The following is an 18,444-nucleotide window of genomic DNA, read 5'->3' on the forward strand; positions in this document are numbered from 1 at the left end:
TGGCCGCGAGTTGCTACGTCGCGGCGTTGATGCAAAAGCGCGGCTCCCGACGTGGGACTGTGTTGACGTCGCGATGGTAGGCCTTCAACCACTCGGCAAAGTCTTCGAGCTGGATATAGCCCCGGCAGTCTCATCAGATCTGGAGCTGGAAGTTCTTGCGCCCAAGGTATCCGCAGATCTTGAACACCATCCCGTTGCTGCACATCTTAGATGTCGAAGAGAGTCGGCTGTGGGAGCTGAGCCCATGCAGGATGCTGTGTCAGCGTGCTGGTATATATAGAGAGGTAGTAGAAAGAAAATAGATATAGAGTAGGATAAGGCAGGAAAGGATGCAAGTTTGAGAAGCCATGGGCACGGGAAACTGCTTTTGTAGACATCTACACTGTTGTTTGCTGCCACGTCGTCTGATTGTGCTGGTCCTTTCTCCAACCTTTTCGATCCTTCACCATGATTTGCCTGATTGCCTCTTTCGTTGTATGATACGATGGACATTTCTTTCACTGCGGCGACGACTGTGTCCATTCGGCGTGTGCTTCACAGGCACAGATGTGTCACCAGGACAAAGGCGCGTGCATTTGGCGACCAACGGATTTCTTCATGCTCCGTAGTACATTGAACATCCAAGCAGTGTAGCAAACCCGAATGTCTTCCCGAGACCTGGGATATCAGCTCTTTGTCAATTGCAATGGAGATTCGCATGGTGATTGGTCAGCGGTCCGAGCCGTCGCGCTAATTCGCCGCTCGACAAGGCTGTGTCACCACCTCGCGTCAACGGCTACCTGAGACAATAACACGGCTCCGTCGCTTGGTATCATCTACAAAGAACACTCTGCTGCGTTACCGTTATGGATACGGTGGCCGCCTCACTGGCTACACAAACTCAAGACATGCTCAAGGAGTACGCACGCATGGAGATGCAGGTGGAAGTGGCACGGGCGAAATCGGAGACTCTAAGAACTCGTGTTACAAATCTTCACAACAAGCTGCAGAGCGAGAGAGACAGGTCACAGGGTCAGAGCGGTCGAGTGAGGGAGCTCATGAAAGAACTCGAGGAAGAGCGCAAACATTCACGGCGGCTCGAAGGGCATATCGCACAGCAAGCGCAACAACTGCAGCAAATCGGCTGGATTGTCAATCATCAACCACAAACTACTGACGGCATTCCCGAGATGTCGAAGGATGTCAGCAAAGAGATGACCATCAGTCACTGCATACTATCCAAGAGTCCGCCCGACGGTGAAGATATGGCGTCAGTCCTCAAAGATACACCAATGGCCGACGAAGACGAGTTTACAGAGCGCCCGCGTCTTATCGTTCGTCTCAGGCACCCGTCGTTCCACTATGCGTCCTGAACTCGGCAGTGATTCCGGGAAAAGTCACGCAGACGAGTTGGAGAAGTATGCATCGGATGATCGTGCGACACGGAAGGGTCGTTGTAGAGGGACGCACAATTTCCTTTGAGATGGGAATTGGACTGAAGCAGTGCAGTTACGAGCGGGTCAAATCGGGCCTGGGCCTGGTCGTTGTTTCGCAACAGTGTGGAAAAAAAGGAGAGCTCAGTCAAAGATAAAAAACCAAACTCCTTTTCAGGAGGAGAGCAAGGCGAGACTCGTAGGACCCCAATCGGTTTGCATTTTTGGACCACCGACTCAAACAGATCGGTTGATGCTGCAAGCCATTGGTTAGAGACTGAGCGAGTATGATTCGATATATACTGGCTGCAAGTGATGACGAGGTTTAGCCGAGCAGTTCACTACATCTCGATGGACGGACGGAGTCAACGGTATCGTTGCCTTGAACACTCCCAAAACACCTGGACCGTCGACCTCATACGGCAAAAGCAAGGTGATGACGATGAAGGTCTTGAAGAAGTTGAGCCTCAAGAGGGAAAGGAGCGAGGTCATCGACCTTACAGACGACCATGACGATGACAAGCGCATCAAGTCAGAGTATTGGAAAGAAGGGGACGACGGGAGGTTCACGACATCGCGCAGAACTCCTGTATCAGGTGGTCGTACAAAGTGGGTTTGTTCACACCGCGCTCTCCTTCTTCAGCGGCTTACCAAAGAACTGTCGTCTGCGGTGAAACAAGCCCTTCTTGCTCTCCAAGTCGTCAGGTTGGTTTAAACACCCTCCCTCAAACCCATTTCAACTCAAGCAGACACACCCCGATCCTTCTCTGGACGATACTCGATTGGTACTTCCTCGCTATCTTCACTATCGGTTATCAACTTGGAATACACTTCCTAGCCATCCTCATTATCGCGATCACACCAAAAGATAAGATGCCAACAAACCCCGACAGGGAACGCGACGCCGAAATCGCCGAGCTGCTGGCCAAACGCAACGAACTGCTGGCCAAAGCCGACGAGATGGCAAAACGCCCCGGCGAGAGAAGTGCCGCCGAACTCGCGGAGATGCAGGCCACAGCCGACGAGATGGGGTCCGTAGCGGCCAAGTTGAGCGCCCACGAAGCCAAATTGAAGAAGCAGATCAACGCCTTGGATGCTGGGGCTCAGCTACTTGAAGATGGGCAGAAGACAGTGAAGCTAGCGGAGGCTGAAAAGGCCGCTCAAGAGGGGGGATGGCACGAGACGAGGGCGAGGTTCAACAGCATGTTCAATCGGGTTCAAGAGATGTTGGCTGAGGGGAGAAGGACTGAGTACACGGATGGAGAGTCGTAGTTGTCGTGTGTTTCAGGGGATGTACAACGCACTGCTGCACTTACCCGAGAACCTAAAACCCAGCGATGCCTACCGCCAATCGTCGCCAACGCGTGATCTTGGAGGGGTGGGGAGGAGATCGAGTATTGGCGTATGCTCAAGAGAGGTAGCATTTTTCCTTTAACACATGTGTTCAACGATCATCATTCATTCCCAGTCGCACCATCATCACCAGCAGGAGGGAAAGAACCTGCGATAAGAAGAGCGTATGGTACTCTGATCCGCCCATAAGCATACCCAACATCCGCCACAGACAATCCCCCGTCATCCCTTCACTTCATCATCATCATCGTCATCCTCCACAAAGCCCAACTTCTCCCCCACCTTCACCCGCATGCCCTTCTCAATACACCACTGCCACCCACCCTTCCTCCCTCCATCTCCCATCCCCGGAGCCGCATGTCCAGGGTCCACCCAGCCTTCGTCGAAACTCGGCCGCACACCTTTAGGCGCCTCGAATAACAAGACGATCGTGCTGCCCAGTTGAAAGCCGCCCATCTCCTCTCCTCTTCTCAATGCGTGTCCGCCGAGCACCGGACTGCTGCCTGCGTACGTAGCCTCTGCGTAGCCAGAGTAGGGTTCGCCTTTTTCTTGCGCAGAAGCGGCGGCGAGATCGGCGAGGGTGTCTGTAAGAAGGGAGTTTGTGCGGAGTTCACGATCGAAGTTGATGATGATGGAGCCGACGTTTGTCGCGCCGACGGGAGTGTAGGAGAAGAAGCCGTACTTCCATCGGCCGAGTAGACATACTCGTTCGTTGAGCGTGAATAAGCCTGGTAGTGTGCGTTGGAGGTAGGGCGATACGGAGTACAGCTCGCCGGCGAAGTGGCGTCGGCTTTCTACTACCCAACTCACCGGGCTGTGGAAGCGGTGGTAGTCGCCTGGGGCTAGGTAGACAACGCAGTAGTACAGTCCGCTCGGCCTCTCTTTCGCAGCGGGGTAATACCACGGCTTGGGAGCGCGAGGCGAGCGGGCGAGATCGGCGGCGACTTCCGCTTCCGAACCCGCTTTGGAGGAGGTAGACTGGTCGGAGGGGGTGCCTTGTGTGGTGTCCTCTCGAGTCGTAACGATGCGGCCGCCCTCGCGATCGCGAACGACTTTGGGGCCGGACTTGACGCCGGAAAAGAGATTCGGCAGGGTGTAGGAAATGCCGTTCACTCGAGCGAATTCCTCGTCCGATCGAATGGTATCGGAATCACCGCCTTCCCTGCGATGTGGGGGATGGCTGGGAGAGATGGCGGGGTTCGTGCTCGTGGGTAGTTGGTGTCCACCTGCGGTGGGTTCGGCGCCGAGGAGCGCGTCCACAGAGTACGTCACGCCCTTCACCTGCTCGACTTCGCCGTGCTCGATGTATCCGAATTGGATGACTCTGCCATCAGCAGGGCTCAGAAGGGCGTTAGGATGAGGATCTAACGGCCGGACACCCGGCTTCAGCGTGCGGTAGAAGAACTGTGCCAGATTGCGGTAGGTGTGCAGGTCGGGTTCGGCGACCTCATCGAAATTGACGCCAAAAATGAACCCGTACAGTTTGAACCCCGGCACTCGGAGGTAGTAAGGTATATCCAGCTCGTTGAACTTACCCCATAGTCTCGAGAGAAATTTAAGGGGCAAAGTGCTCATGATCTGCACGCTCCACGGGCCTGATGGACGTATGCGCTGTCTCTTTTTCCGCTGCCGCAGTACGCCATCTTCATCGTGCTCGATCAGCCACTCCTGTTCCTGCTTTCTACGCTCGCGCTCCTGGACGCGGTAGAATTGGAAGACGCCAAGGAAGGCGATGCCCAGGCCGATGGGGATGGGCTTCCATGTGATGGGTGTGCGGCGCCATGCGCGGCCTAGTCGAGAGGCGAAGGACTCTTTGCGAGATCTTGGGGGATTACGGAGGGTTCTGGTTGTGGAGAATGGTCGTTGTGGTCGTAGGGTGGAGTGGAGATGGGATGGTCGAGGAGGCACGAGGTGTCGCGCTCGGGCGTATATGCGCGGCGACGACATGGCGCAGTAGGTCTATCGTGTAAGTTTCAACGTAGGCTTCGTCATCTTAGGCTGAGTCGTGTCGAGAGACCAAGGCGAAGGGGTGAGTGAGGTTGGTCCAGGCGAAGTGTGTGATCGATTACCTGTAGATGTACTTCAGGCGAGGACTGACGTAGCAGACGGGAAATTTAGACTTTCACGCGCGTGTCCAGTGACGCCTTCCTCTTTTGGGAATCCCAGAAATGACAACTTGCTGCTCCGATGAACTTGATCCCTTCGACATACACACTCTCATTACGATGATTGGAATAACGACATCTTGACGGGCGACAGCACCTCAAGCTCATTCGAACATGCCCCCCACACCAACCCCCACGGAGATCACTCTCCGGATCAAGGTTCCACCTGGATACCTCCCTCCCTCCATCTCGGCCACCTCCACCGATCCAGAACAGTTCAGCCTTGGAACGATACCTACCGCCACCACCCTTGGAGCTCTCCGCTTGCAGATCCAAGCGCTGGTCCCAACACATCCCGCTCCCGAGCGGCAGAGAATCCTGTATGGCGGACGAGCATTGGTAGACGAGGAGCAGACCATCGGTGATGCTTTGAATGTCAAGCGGGATCCCACCCAGGGCGATTATGTTGTGCATCTGCTCGTCAAGGGTGATGGTGTGCCAAGCAGATCTTCTACACCCAGTGGACACAGCAGGACGGCAAGCATGCCGGTGGCAGCGACAAACCCACCAGGCGCAGTACAGCCGCAACCGGGATTGCCCCCTTCCTTCACACAGTCCTCCTTTCTGCAGCAAGCACACATGATGCAGCATCATCAGGCGGTGGCTAGACAGCTGGAAATGCAACAACAAGCCCTTCGGCAGCAACACGGTGTTGCGCCCGGTCCCATACAACAGACCCCAGTCAACGGTTCGAACCAGGCGGCAGGTGGTCAATCACCATTACCCGGCCAGGTCAACGCGCCCTCACCCGCACCAACACAGCCTGTCGGACAACAGCCAAATCCGCAACAACGTGGCGGTCAAGGGTTTCACATTCAAGGGGTTGGACCAGATGGCCAGCGGTTCCAAATCCAGCAGCACACCATCCACGTCCCGCACGGGCAAGTCCCCCACGGCGTTACAGGGCAAATACCTTTCGGTATGATGCCAGGAGTGCAGAATCCGACGAATGGTGTGCTCCCGCCGCCGCTGCCCCAAGGTGCGTTTGCTCAGAGACCTGGCACTGGCCCATCAGCCTTGGACAGAGCAAGGGAAAACATGGCGGAGATGCGGAGGATGCTTGACGAGCTTGCGAGCCAGACGGACGGGAATAACGACGGAAACGCAGTGCAAGAGAGGAGACGGAGGATCGAGGAGATCCAGGGAAGAGTGCGGAGTGTGGAAAACTACATCGACCCTTTCCGTATGAGCACTGCGACCACCAATACTGGCGCCGACACGAGTCGAGACGGAGGGACGAGGTCAACATCTCCAAGGCCTCCCGCTCCTGCGGCCGCAATGCAGAACCCCGCGTGGCCCTGGGACGTGAGGAATATACTCTCTCAAAACCGACCGCCAGCGCTTTTGGGTCTTCCGCCACTGCCACCACAGCAAGCACAACGATCGCTTCGCCCCTCGACGGATGTCACGGCATACCTACTTTCCTCACCTCAAGGCCCGCAAGCCATCCTCTTCTCACCCGAGCATGGCACCTACACTGGCTCAATGCTTACCGCAAACCCGCAGCCGACATCCGCACACGACAATGCCGCACCACAACCGCTCCAGCCCCAACAACAAGTAGTCGCGGCACCCAACAATGTGCCGGCCGATCCAGTGGCACAAGTAGCGCAGCGTCAGCTCCTCGAAGTAGCCAACGCGCAAGCACAAGCAGGGAACGACGCCAACGGCAACCCCCAAGCACAAGGCTTGCAGCCGATTCTCGGCCACTTCTGGCTCTTGTTCCGGATCCTCGTCTTCGCCTACTTCCTCCTTGGGACGAATCTAGGCTGGCAGCGGCCTTTGATCCTCGTGGTCATCGGAGTGGGATTCTACATGGTTCGGGCGGGCTTGCTAGGGGACGGAGGCGTGGTGAGAAGGTGGTGGGAGGGCGTGCTTGGCGCACAGGCTCCGGGCGCTGCTGATGGACAGCAGGCTGCTCCTGCCGCGGCGGCGGCGGGACAGAGAGCGCCAATGCCGACGCCCGAGCAAGTGGCTGCGCGGCTTTTGAACGAGGCGGACGCCAGACGACGCGAGCGCGGAAATTGGCTGCGCGAGCAATTGCGGCCCGTGGAGCGTGCGGTGGCGTTGTTTGTGGCGAGTCTGTGGCCCGGGATTGGGGAGGGTTATGTGCGGGAGCAAAGACGTTTGCGGGAGGAAGCGGAGGCGCAAGCCCGGGCGGAGCAGGTGGTGGAAGGCAGTGGGGATGCGGGGGCGGGAGCGGGAGAGCAGGAGAAAGAGAAAGAGGGCGTGGGTGAGGGAAGTGCTGGATCTGGAGCTGGATCTGGAGTGGGCACGACTGCTGGGGAAGTGAGAGGGGGCTCGACTGAAGAGGGAAGCGGGACCCAAGGCAATTGATGAGATTCGATGGCGGTCATTAGGTGTATCTCTACGGTTCACGAACTACATGTCGCGTGAGGTGAGAAGTATCTCGACCAGATAGACAGAACTCACGTCGAGCATGCACGTTCTTCCCAACCCGAGCATTGTCCGAATTGGGCCGCTTGGGCTTGTCGGGCTTGCATCGCGGCTTCCCCAAAGGGTGAGACACGGCGGGCGCTAGGCTTCTCCCGGCGCCAATTTGGGTCTCTGATCGCAAGGGGAAAATGCACTGGCGTCGCAGGGTTTCCCATCGACTTTTCTAGAGCGCTTGCGACGAGACCACGTTGCGTTACACGCGTCATCTCTGATTGCGCCAGCTGCCCGGGCGGTGAGAGGATGTGCTGTACTGATTGACCACTGCGAACCTGGAGCACGACGGCGCGCACAGATTCTATGGATGCCGAAATCGATCGGTCGCACGCTACGCAGAACTCACGATGGTTGGGTATGAAGAAGACGACGTAGAGCGGGTCCAGGCCGAGAGTTCTGGATCCATCAATGTGCTACAGTACTCCGGGAGGCTAATCGGCATCTTCTCTCATCCAGGGCGAGGCCACTTTAGCTGAACCCTGTTGCCCGCCTTTTATTCAAATCAATTGCGAATGTCGGGCTCCGGGAGAAACAAGCTTCTTAGCTAAGATTGTCTGGCCGGGAGAATGGGGTTCAGATCGATAGTCGCCGAAATCTCCGATCAGGGGGCGTGGGGGGACACCAATCTCACCGATGGCGAATGAAGACTCCTGCCTTTGCCGAGCGTGCATTCGACATGCGACATGCCCCTCACCTTTTCAGCTGGCGGACGGGCGATCGAGGCGTCGGCCAAGCCCGAGACCAGATGTGCAGCATGCATCCTGTGCCTGGATCCCCGAGCTCCGAAGGTGCCACCCTTGCACATCCCGAGAGTCGTTCGGTCGGGGCTAGCTGGGTTCGCCGGATGCCATGCAGAGCTCCACCGCCCCAAGCCCAATGCTCGCTGGCCTGCCTGCACGTTCGGCTCCTTTTTCCAACCACAGCCCGTGCAACGCCCTCTCTCCACCGCCCACCCAGACTCGCCCCGATCGGCGTATCGCAACGCTGCTGCATGCCCGACTAAACTCAACCATCCCGGCCTGTTCCTTATAAGGTAGTTCCACTATCTCGCTCGCACCACCCTCGTTCCCTCCCCTCCCCCTCCCGTGACGCCTCTCTCATTCTCTTCGGGGTGCGATTTCCTCTTTCTCGTAACGGCAGCCACCCCAGGGCTCGTGCGCGACTATTCTCGATCGTGTCTCAGAAACTCGTGGGCGCTGTGCCACCGCTTGCCGCCGCTTGAAATAGGCCACACAACCCCCCTATGATGCCCCATTCCATCCGCCCGTCCGTCGACTCGGACCGCACCTTTGACCTCGACAAGCCCGATGCCCCGCCGGTTCGAGCCGCCGAAACTGCAATGAAGACGCATTCCAAGAAGCCGTCGAGTCTGTACGGCGTCGCTGTCACCTCCCCGCCTCCTGTGGCCGAAAAGCGCACCTCGGTCGTCACTTCGGCGCAGCTGGCGCCGCCGGAGCCGCCGAAAGAGAGGGCGCCACCCGTGAAGAAGATTCGCAGGAGAAGCGCGCCGGGCACTTCGGAGGACTACGCTGCCGTTGGACAGACGGATGATATGGACAGCCTGATTCATGGTCGGCGAGCGGCCGAGGCGGATACTCTACCCACCTCGAATGGCGTCAATGAGCCGGCTTCGAAGTGGAAGGCGATGTCGTATGAAGAGCAGGTTCTTGGCAGGGGTACTGCGCATAAGAAGATCAGCAGTCGCTCGCAGAGATACTCTCCCGTGATTGCAGAGCTGAGGACGAACGTGATTGTCAGTCACTCTGCTATGGATATGGTAACTTCCTGACGCTAATATCCCCCTCCAGATCAAGGACGAATTCACCCTCATCACCGACCTCTCCTCCCAGCTCGCCCAACGCTTCGTCCGCCCCGAATCCTGCATCATGCTCAAGATCGATCACAGCGCATGTCTGGCGCTCGGCGGCCGATTCGACCCCTGCTACGTCTTGACCATCGAAGCAGTCCCCTCGCAATTGGGTTTGGCGGTCAACAGGCGCAATGCCGGCCTCATCCAGGCTTTCATGGCGGACATTCTCAGCGTGCCGCCCGAACGGGGCATCGTAAAATTCGTGGGCATTCCGGAGGAGAATCTAGCTATGAATGGAACCACATTCCCGAGCGAAAATGAGAAGGCGGAGAAGCGGGCTTCGACTCTGCTCAAGAAGTCTGCGGCTGAAGCTGCGGCGGCGAAGGCTGCTGCTGCCGCTAAGAGCCAGTCTGAAGCGGTGGCCAAAACCAAGGGTCACTCTGAAAACGCGTCTATATCGAACCCCACGCCTGTCGTGGTAGCGAGATCCAACAATGAAGAGCTCGCGCCGGGCGTCACAACCGAAAGAGCCCCCAGCCGAAACAGTGCCCTCGCCGCACCCGACAAGCTCGCCAATCGCAACAGCACCAGCGCCATTCCAACGGAGAAGGCCGCCAACCGACACAGCACCGGCGCAAAGCAGCTCGAACGACCCAAGACATCGCACAGCATGAGCGCGCCATCCGTCAACGGCCTCCGCATGAACCCCATCACCGCCGACGAGCTGGGCGTCGACAGCGACTCGCGCCCCTCAAACATCAGCCGGCCACGCAGCATCGGCGAAGTCCCGGAGCGCTCGTCGATGCGATCCACGAACTCTAGCCAGCGCAAAGCAGACGCTACTGCGAACGCCGCGAAACAGGTGACGGTCACTAATGCCAGAGCATCTGTGCCCGCGCGCATCTCCAAAACCGATGGTCAACAGCAAGCAGCTGCGAAACCGAAATCCGCGCTCGCAGCAACATCAGCCCCCCAAGCCGCTCGCCCCGTCCAAGTCAAGCAAACCTCCACCGACGCCACCACAGCCTTCAGCACCCCCAAACCAACCCCAACCCGCACCTCAACAAGCGAAAAGCGCCCGGCGGAAGTTAATCCCTATACCCTCTCCGCGCTCCCGACCCCGGATCCGCGAACAACGCAGTCCCCAACCGCAGAGCTAGAAGCCGCGACCCCGCGCACCATCGCAGCAGAAACAGCCGCCGCAGCAACAGCAGCAGCGACAGCAGCAGGCCGCTCGAAATCCCTCAACACCGCGAGCCCCAAACCGCCCGCGACCGTGAGCGACGAGGCGATGCCTAAGCGGCGCTCGGCGACGCTGACGAGTGCTGTTCCCCGGCCGCCGCCGATTCCTGCTGATCCTGTGGTGAAGGCGGAGACGAGGAGTTTGGGCAGTCGGTTGAGTAAGCGGAAGAGCTTTTTGAAGCTTTTTAAGCGGGATAGTTCGGTGCCGGCTTGGTATAAGCAGTGAGTGATGAGGGAGGGGGTCGGATTTGAGACTGCATGGTCAGCGATGGCGTTTCCGGGAGGAGATGGCTGGAAGATGGGAATGGGATTTAGATGGACGGAGGGACGGGAAAGATGGGAAGTAACAGGGTTCTTCGTGTGCTCTCCCGTCTATGAGTGATCTGGATAGGATACCTAATGCTAGAACGAGCATGACACGCGTGAGTGGACGCGACCCGATTTGAAGGTAGTAGCACTGTTCTTGAAAATCGCGTAAAGCCATTGCAACCGCAACCACGCCTTGACCCTCTACAAACGCCCTGGTAACGAAAGAGTACTATACATCAAGCCCGAAACAGCCACCAATCCCCTCCATCCTTCGACCAATATCGTAGGGGCAGAAGTCACGTCTCAACCCCATAATACCCATTCTCATCCCGCCAGATTCGGCTCCGCCCACTGCCACTCTCCTGCTTCGCTTCGAACGTCAAGTTCCGCGTGCTGCTCACGTCGCGCAGCTGCATGTCATCGCCACTCCCCACTTTCTCCAATGCTCGGTTCTGGCGATGCGAAGATGAGCGCGTGGAGAAGGCGTTGCAGAGCGCGAATGCGAAGAGCAGGATTTGTAAGAGTAGGAGGGGAATGGTGGTGTAGTATGCGAAGCGCTGCGGTGTGTCAGTGATGTGAGGCTTCATGGTTTGAGGCTCCAACGTACGGTTTTCGTGCACAACCCTTGGAATTGGCTGGGTGGACTGCCTTGGAGGGTTTGGCTGCTGCTCCAGCGGCAAGTCCAGGTTTGGAGGGTGTCTTTTCCTGGGGCTCTGTGGTTTATGATGGTTGTGAACGCGAGGGTGAGGGCTGTGATAAGGGTGCTGAGGAGGGTGGTGGCGAGATTGAGGGTGTTGAATGGGAGCTGACTTTCAATTAGTATAGGTAGGAGGCAGGTACAGGTGTTGGGCAAGGCCTCACGGCTGGAACGAGAAGAGCGACTGCAAGGATGGCATTTAGCACAACAACTGCGCATGATGATCCTATCAAAAGTTGCAATTCTTGCGAGTCGAAGTGGCCGGGCCATAGTGGGAGAAGCCAAGGGTTTGAGTGTTGCTGATGATAGTAGACGTGCAGACTTCGACCCGCTGTGCCAATGACTGCCAGGGCGAGGCAAATCGAGAGAGCAGTGACACCGAGCGTAGACGCACGCAGATAGGAAGGCATTTTTGTCTTTTATTTGAACACTTGTGCGGTGGGAAATAGAGATGGAAGAGAATTATAGGTGCTGATGGTGAAGTAGGAACGGCAATGTTCTTACGCTTTAACGAGGCTGCTTCTCCCTTTCTATACATGCACAGGAGCAACCGCTCTCAACACTCCTGCAGCATGTGAAAGCGCCTCCCTTGTGCAGAGATGGGTCTCGACCAGCCACTTGTATGCTCTCCCAGGGTACAAGCGCTGGACTGCGCGGGAACATCTGCATCGCCCAGGCCATGTGCATGCAGCATGGAACAGTGACGCTTGAGCCTGCATGCTTGGCGAGGCCATACACGATGTAGCAGAGAAAATGAGTGGCTTCCGACAAGACGATGAGACGGGTTGCTATCGCCGTTGGCGGTTACTGCGCTGGGGAGGGATGTGGTGATCTTGGATGGGGCGCTGTCAACGCTGATTGGATGGCCTAGGCGCCGTGAGCAACGGAAGGCTCACTGAACTATGGAGCGAGTGTCGATGGTCATGTTGGCAATGGAGACTCCTGGGAGCTTGGGAGAGACAGGAGGAATGCTTCCTTCGCCTGATGTCGATTGCATGAGGTTGATACTCCGGGCCTGAGGCATGCTGATGACAAGATGTAAAGCCGCTCGGGTAGATCCGGTTGCTATGGGGACGACGTCATCAACCTTTCCCACGCGAGACACTTGGCGACACATTCTTCCGACGACACCTCACATGACTTGAGTACATCGATGCACACCAGCGCGAGGGGCGGACATCATCCTGGTCATCTTGAAGACAAGGAGAGATACTCTTGCAAGCCGTCGGGACGTTACCAGAAATTCCGACCGCTAAACACCCTTTCTTCGTCTCAAAAGCCCCGATTCCATTCTGTTCTGGTGGCGAGCCACAAAGACTCATCAGCGACTGCGACGGACCTATTCCTGGAACTCGATCACAGCCTCCAGTGCCCTTCTTTACCGGATGTTGCGGTCGCACAAAAGTCTAGAAAGATGGTGAAGGAGCGCGAACTCAGCCAAACGTCATCCTATCAACATCCCTCATCCCCAAAGCCGGAGCGGAAAGCGCTGGCAAACATCAGCGCCAAAATGCAATCTCCATCACCCAAACAGACTCCAGAGGCTTCCGATGACGGTGTCGTGAAAATAGCGACACAACCGCAGTTTGGCCAGGCCAGTCCGCTGCGGAACCCACTGCAGAGGAAGAAGCCGGAGCCCAGCATCTTCATCCCCAGGCAAAAGAAGCAGTCTTTTCCTCCAAACCCTCTGCCTGCATCGAGACCACCACAGCAACCTTCATCCTCTATGAATCCCCCTCCATCCTCTCAAAAGGCCTTCTACTTGCCCGGACAGCAACCTCAGCCACAGCCTGCGCCAAAGTACTCCTCCGCCCTGGAAGCCGCGCAAGCGTTCACGAGTCAGCCGTCCAAGCGCACCTTTGACCCGGATGTGTTTGAGATACCCATGCCCAAGAACCCGACCTTGCCCACAATCAAACCTCGCCCGCCGCCCACCTTCTCCTCACGAGGTCCAACCACTTTCTACCAGCCACAAGTTCACCACAGGCCCGTCATAGATCTGACAAACAGTCCGGCTCACGACAATGATGCTTTTGATCCCGATGCAGCGATTAGAGAAGAGAGCCGGAAATTTGGCGAGCCTGACCCCTTCATGTACGTCGATTCTTCGCAGGCCAACGAAAACATTAAGAACCTCCTCGAGGGTGCATTCGACGACGATGAGGACAAGTCGACCACTCGCTTGAGACGGCGTGCTAAGAAGACGTCGGCGACTGGCAGTGGCGACAAGAAGGCTAAGAGTCTTGCCAACAAGTTGCAGGCGTTGAGCGTGGAGGACGCCGCTGCCAGCACCGAGACGCCAATCGTCGAAGAGGATCAAGATGAAGAAGATGGCACGGTGGAAGGCCTCAAAGTCAAACTACTCCCCCACCAAGTGGAGGGTGTGGCATGGATGATCGACAAGGAAATCGGCAAGGGCAAGGTCAAAGGCTCTCTCCCGTATGGCGGCATTCTCGCCGACGACATGGGCTTGGGCAAGACGATTCAATCGATGACGCTGATCCTCACCAATCCCCGCCCCGGTCCCGATGCGAAACCAGAGCATAAGCTGCACAAACTCCCCGGGCCGGAAGTCGGTAAAGGTACATTGGTCGTCGCCCCTCTGGCACTCATCAAACAATGGGAGGACGAAATCAAAACCAAGGTCGCCAAATCCCACGCCCTGCGCGTCCTCGTTCACCACGGCCCCTCTCGCACCAAATCCGCCATCGAGTTGAAAAAGTACGACGTCGTCATCACCACCTACCAAACCCTCACCTCCGAGCACGCCGCCTCCAATCCCACATCCTCTACTCATGGCGCCCAGATCGGCTGCTTTGGCGTGCACTGGTACCGCATCATCCTCGATGAAGCCCACAGCATCAAAAACCGCAATGCAAAGTCCACACTCGCGGCCTGTGCGCTGCAATCGTGGTATCGGTGGTGCCTGACGGGCACACCCATGCAAAACAATCTCGACGAGTTGCAGAGTTTGATCAAATTCTTACAGATCAAGCCGTACAATAACTTGGGCAACTGGAAGGAGGCGATCACGCAACCGATGAAGAATGGCAGAGGAGGCTTGGCGATGAAGCGGCTGCAGTATTTTCTCCGCGCGATCATGAAGAGGCGGACGAAGGATATCTTGAAGAAGGATGGTGCGCTGAATTTCGGTGGAAGACCTACGGATGCGGTGGAGGATGGCGAAAACGCGGACTCGACTCCTTCGTCGCCGAAGAAGAACCCGGGGATGAAGATTGTGAAGCGCGAGGTGGCGACGGTCGAATGTGACTTTGACGAAGACGAGTTGGACTTCTACTCTCGTCTAGAAAGCCGCGCCGATCGGAAACTGGAGGAGATCAAAAAGTCGAAGAAGACGGACTACATCGGTGCGTTGGTGCTTCTTCTTCGCCTACGGCAGGCTTGCAACCATCCGCGCTTGGTGGAGATGGCGGTGAACAAGGACAAGGATGCTATGACCACTGGTGTGAATGGAGGGGGCGCGCCGAAGCAGGGACAAGTCGAGGATGGCGAGATGGATGCGCTTGCTGCGATGATGGGCGGTGTCAGTGTCGAGACGAAGCAGTGCGATGTCTGCCAAGTTGGACTTTCACGCGCTGAGGTGGAGGCGAATGTTGTGAGATGTAAAGATTGTGAGGAGGATTTGGAGAGGATGCGGAGGCCGAAGAAGAAGAAGGCCAAGGAGGAGAAAAAATCAGGGAAGGTCAAGAAGGAGGCGAGAAGTGCACGTCGACGAAGAGTTGTTGATGACAGCGATGATGATGAAGAAGAAGAAGGCGAGGGTGAATGGATTGCTGAAGGAGCCGAGCAGCGAATCAAGCTGGGCAAGGCTGGTGGAAGCGATGACGAGGATGCCGAAGGTGGAGGGGAGTCTCTTGGCTCCATCGACTCGGAAAGAAGTGATGATGACGACGAGGATGAAGAGGACTCACCACCAAGAGCCGGCACGAGACGGCGGCCCGTCAAAAAAGAATCTCAAAGCGATGAAGACAATGACTCGGACGAAAGCGATTCGGATGACGACGACGACGATGATCAATCTATCTCCTCCCCCACCTCGATGCTGGCCGGCCTCCGACCCAGCGGGAAGTCGCACACCAAACCCTCCACCAAGATCCGGCGCCTCCTCCGCATCCTGCACGCCGAAACGCCCAAGCACAAAACCATTGTCTTCTCCCAATTCACCAGCATGCTCGACCTCATCGAACCCCATCTGAAGTCGAGCCGCCTTGCTTTCGTCCGCTACGACGGCAGCATGCGCAACGACGCGCGTGAAGCTTCTCTCCATTCCCTGCGCTCTGATCCACGCTGTCGCATTCTACTCTGCTCGCTGAAATGCGGCAGTCTTGGCTTGAACCTCACGGCAGCGTCGCGCGTAGTGATTCTCGAACCCTTTTGGAATCCTTTCGTCGAAGAGCAGGCGATCGACCGCGTACACCGCCTGAATCAAACCGTCGACGTCAAAGTCTACCGCTTGACAGTGCGCGCCACAGTCGAAGCGAAGATTCTGGAGCTGCAGAAGCGCAAGCGCGAATTGGCGCGTGCGGCCATCGAGGGCGGAGCCAAAGCGGGCGTGAACAAATTGTCGATGCAAGACATCTTGTCGCTGTTTGGGCGGGATGCGGAGCATGGCAGTGCCCATCACAAGGAGGACCGCGAGCTGTGGGAGAAGTTTGGGAGTGATCATCGCTTGCTCGATGGGCCTAGTAGTCAAGGGGCGTCGGGAGTAGCCCGGGATCCGACGAGGGCGATGAAGCCGGGGAAGGAGAGGTTGTTCAAGGAGCATGATTTTTTCGGCCGGAGGTGGTAGAGATGGAAGCTGTCGTTCTGGCATCGCTTGTTGGAGTAGTGAGGCGCTTGGATAGCGTGTATCGTCGAGAATCAATCAGGCATGCGTAGCAGCGTCGTCCAGGTATTATATCGCATCCGCACCGCCATCCTCCTCTCGTACTCCGACGCGTACGTCTGCGTTCCGTCCCATTGGTCCCTGGTGAATTCAATCATGTACGCCACCCCTGAATCAGGCATTTCATGTCAGACAAGAAAATACTCGGGAGGGAAAATCACCACTTACCGACTTCATGCCCCGCAAATAAGAACGAATGCTCCGCCACGGGATTCTTCTGCAACTCTAAGAGTAAGTGCGCAAGCGCCTGCGTCTCGAGTTCCAATTGCGGCCGCTCGGCATCGCACACGGTGGACAGAAGCCGTTTCACGATAATCAGGCATTCGATCGAGAGGCCGAAATTTTCGCGGCGCATCGCGAGCTCTGCTGGAGAGGGTGTAGAGAGTGACCACCGCACGCAATGCGCTTTGTAGTCTTCTGTCCAGGCGAGGATTTCGCTGTGGAGCGCGCGACATCGGGCTTCTAGGGCTTGCAGAGCAGCATCGTCGAAGAGAGTGGCGTCGTCGTTGACGGCTGTATCTACATCTCGCCAGAGATCAGGCAGGAAGAAAGTGACGGAGCGAATGGCGATTGTCAACGGACTGCGATCCGTCAGCTCGTCCGTGTCGATGACGAGCGAGCGGTAGAGGTCCATCCACTCGGGCTGCGCGAGGTAGCAGGATATGATGCTTGTAAGGGCTTCGGAGACGACGGGTCCGACGTGGGCGGCGAAGAGGGCTTTTTCAAAGTCTGTTTGGAAGCGGGTGGGTGTGCGGGCTTTTACTAGGCGCGTGGAGCCCCAGAGGTGTTGGTCCCAGGCTGCTGCTCGGGTTGGGTCGAGGAGCTTGGGGATTGTTAGGACGATGGTAGATTAGATGATAGGGTGATGGGGCTCACCTCATGAATACTGAGGAGCTGCGTGGCACACAGGACATCAGAGTCCAAGCAATTCGAGGGGTCGGCGATGGCGTCTTGTAATGTCTGCAGAGCTCGAGAGTAGAGGCGCAGAAGAAGCTGCGAATCCGTGAATTCGTCTGGAGCCAGAATGCTGCGCACTTTCGCTAGTACGCAGTTTGTCGCGGCCGTGATGCATTTACTTGAGCCGTAGCGGCTGGGGACGAATTCCACAAAGGACCTGGTGCGCGGGAAATCGGTGTTAGTTGAAGCCTCACGAGGCGGGTTGAAGGAATGCTTACCACTGCTTTGCGTTGAGGAGATATTTCAGATTCGAAGGATCCGCAGCCAGTGCCGCAAGGGTAGGCCTGCCGATGTAAAAGCTAGTGAGCATGGACAAGTCGGCGACATCGACCTGGAACCTCGAGCGCGCGAATTCATAGTCTGTAAGGAGATTGGTGGAAGAGAGCAAGCTCAGAGGACTAGTAGCCTTAATCGGAAGCCGTCGAGGGACGAGCTCATCGAACGTAGTGTCGTCGGATGATGTTGACGGCGTGCCGTTGCCCGAGCCATCGTCCGACGAGCTGGCTGCAGACTGCATTGGGGCAGTGGTGCAGCCATCCTCGCCCTCGCCGCGCATTTTCCGGCCGCGTTTCCTCCGCGCGTGGCCCACATCCTTCATTGCCTGTTTGCGGATAACAGTCCTGATGCTCGGGTCATTCTGCAGTTTCGGCCCGCTGGACACGATGAAGGGGAAGTCGGTTTGTGGCATGATTGCCGCTGCAGCCTGCTGGGCCTTTTGCGTCGTCAAAGAGGTAATTCGCAGCCGTTGTGGATGTTGGCTTTTTGCTGTGGGCGACGTCGTGACATGCTTGGTCTTGGTAATCTGTCTGCGCCCTACTGCTGGGCTGTCCCCTTGGGCAAGGTGAGGTGCTGCGGCGGAGACTTCCAAGACCGCCGCGACTGGACTGATGCCTCGTTTGGGAAGGTGAATTGTTTCGGATTCGCAAAAGCGGTTGAGTCAGCCGGTGCGGCTGAGCGTCCTTCTATATTGGTATCTTAACACATTGGCCATCCTCCCATCGTCAATGCACAATATTCTGCAGATGGAATCCTCGTACTTTGCTGGACCTGATTATCGTCTAAGCACATAGCTTTCATGTGTTCCTAAAGTCAATCAAGGGCACGAGGCTGAGCGGCCGTTATCGCTTTTCCGTGAAGGCAGG

At 57.0% G+C, this 18,444-nt stretch overlaps 8 protein-coding genes across 8 annotated transcripts; 5 read left to right on the top strand and 3 right to left on the bottom strand.

Annotated features, from left to right (window-relative positions):
• Window positions 1-800: 800 nt before the first annotated feature.
• BDY17DRAFT_294084 (uncharacterized protein) lies at window positions 801-1,621 on the top strand. The gene has a single exon (XM_033733084.1). It carries the CDS (start codon window positions 846-848, stop codon window positions 1,350-1,352), a length of 507 nt encoding a protein of 168 aa, XP_033592256.1. The 5' UTR covers window positions 801-845; the 3' UTR covers window positions 1,353-1,621.
• A 664-nt stretch (window positions 1,622-2,285) lies between these two features.
• On the top strand, window positions 2,286-2,684 carry BDY17DRAFT_322510 (uncharacterized protein; the record flags this gene model as incomplete). Its single annotated transcript, XM_033736821.1, has 1 exon — window positions 2,286-2,684. The coding sequence occupies one exon, from the start codon at window positions 2,286-2,288 to the stop codon at window positions 2,682-2,684; it is 399 nt and encodes a 132-aa protein (XP_033592257.1).
• Window positions 2,685-2,987: 303 nt separating this feature from the next.
• BDY17DRAFT_247500 (phosphatidylserine decarboxylase-domain-containing protein) lies at window positions 2,988-4,712 on the bottom strand (the record flags this gene model as incomplete). The annotated part of the gene is made up of 2 exons (XM_033730828.1): window positions 2,988-3,773; window positions 3,816-4,712. The coding sequence occupies 2 exons, from the start codon at window positions 4,710-4,712 to the stop codon at window positions 2,988-2,990; spliced, it is 1,683 nt and encodes a 560-aa protein (XP_033592258.1).
• Window positions 4,713-4,953: 241 nt separating this feature from the next.
• On the top strand, window positions 4,954-7,495 carry BDY17DRAFT_294087 (uncharacterized protein). The gene has a single exon (XM_033733085.1). It carries the CDS (start codon window positions 5,045-5,047, stop codon window positions 7,265-7,267), a length of 2,223 nt encoding a protein of 740 aa, XP_033592259.1. The 5' UTR covers window positions 4,954-5,044; the 3' UTR covers window positions 7,268-7,495.
• A 761-nt stretch (window positions 7,496-8,256) lies between these two features.
• On the top strand, window positions 8,257-10,935 carry BDY17DRAFT_344500 (uncharacterized protein). Its single transcript, XM_033738061.1, has 2 exons — window positions 8,257-9,134; window positions 9,190-10,935. The coding sequence occupies exons 1-2, from the start codon at window positions 8,625-8,627 to the stop codon at window positions 10,657-10,659; spliced, it is 1,980 nt and encodes a 659-aa protein (XP_033592260.1). The 5' UTR covers window positions 8,257-8,624; the 3' UTR covers window positions 10,660-10,935.
• A 4-nt stretch (window positions 10,936-10,939) lies between these two features.
• BDY17DRAFT_294090 (uncharacterized protein) lies at window positions 10,940-11,922 on the bottom strand. The gene is made up of 3 exons (XM_033733086.1): window positions 11,604-11,922; window positions 11,350-11,547; window positions 10,940-11,299 (listed from the first exon to the last, which is right to left on the bottom strand). The coding sequence occupies exons 1-3, from the start codon at window positions 11,847-11,849 to the stop codon at window positions 11,039-11,041; spliced, it is 705 nt and encodes a 234-aa protein (XP_033592261.1). The 5' UTR covers window positions 11,850-11,922; the 3' UTR covers window positions 10,940-11,038.
• A 1,027-nt stretch (window positions 11,923-12,949) lies between these two features.
• Window positions 12,950-16,249, top strand: BDY17DRAFT_247495 (SNF2 family N-terminal domain-containing protein; the record flags this gene model as incomplete). The annotated part of the gene is made up of 1 exon (XM_033730827.1): window positions 12,950-16,249. One exon carries the CDS (start codon window positions 12,950-12,952, stop codon window positions 16,247-16,249), a length of 3,300 nt encoding a protein of 1,099 aa, XP_033592262.1.
• A 95-nt stretch (window positions 16,250-16,344) lies between these two features.
• BDY17DRAFT_110086 (uncharacterized protein) lies at window positions 16,345-18,207 on the bottom strand. Its single transcript, XM_033729195.1, has 4 exons — window positions 17,521-18,207; window positions 17,222-17,459; window positions 16,518-17,168; window positions 16,345-16,454 (listed from the first exon to the last, which is right to left on the bottom strand). The coding sequence occupies exons 1-4, from the start codon at window positions 17,988-17,990 to the stop codon at window positions 16,440-16,442; spliced, it is 1,374 nt and encodes a 457-aa protein (XP_033592263.1). The 5' UTR covers window positions 17,991-18,207; the 3' UTR covers window positions 16,345-16,439.
• Between the last annotated feature and the right edge of the window lie 237 nt (window positions 18,208-18,444).

Source organism: Neohortaea acidophila (assembly GCF_010093505.1).
Source record: "Neohortaea acidophila strain CBS 113389 unplaced genomic scaffold BDY17scaffold_3, whole genome shotgun sequence".
In the NCBI taxonomy this organism is placed as follows: Eukaryota; Fungi; Ascomycota; class Dothideomycetes; order Mycosphaerellales; family Teratosphaeriaceae; genus Neohortaea; species Neohortaea acidophila.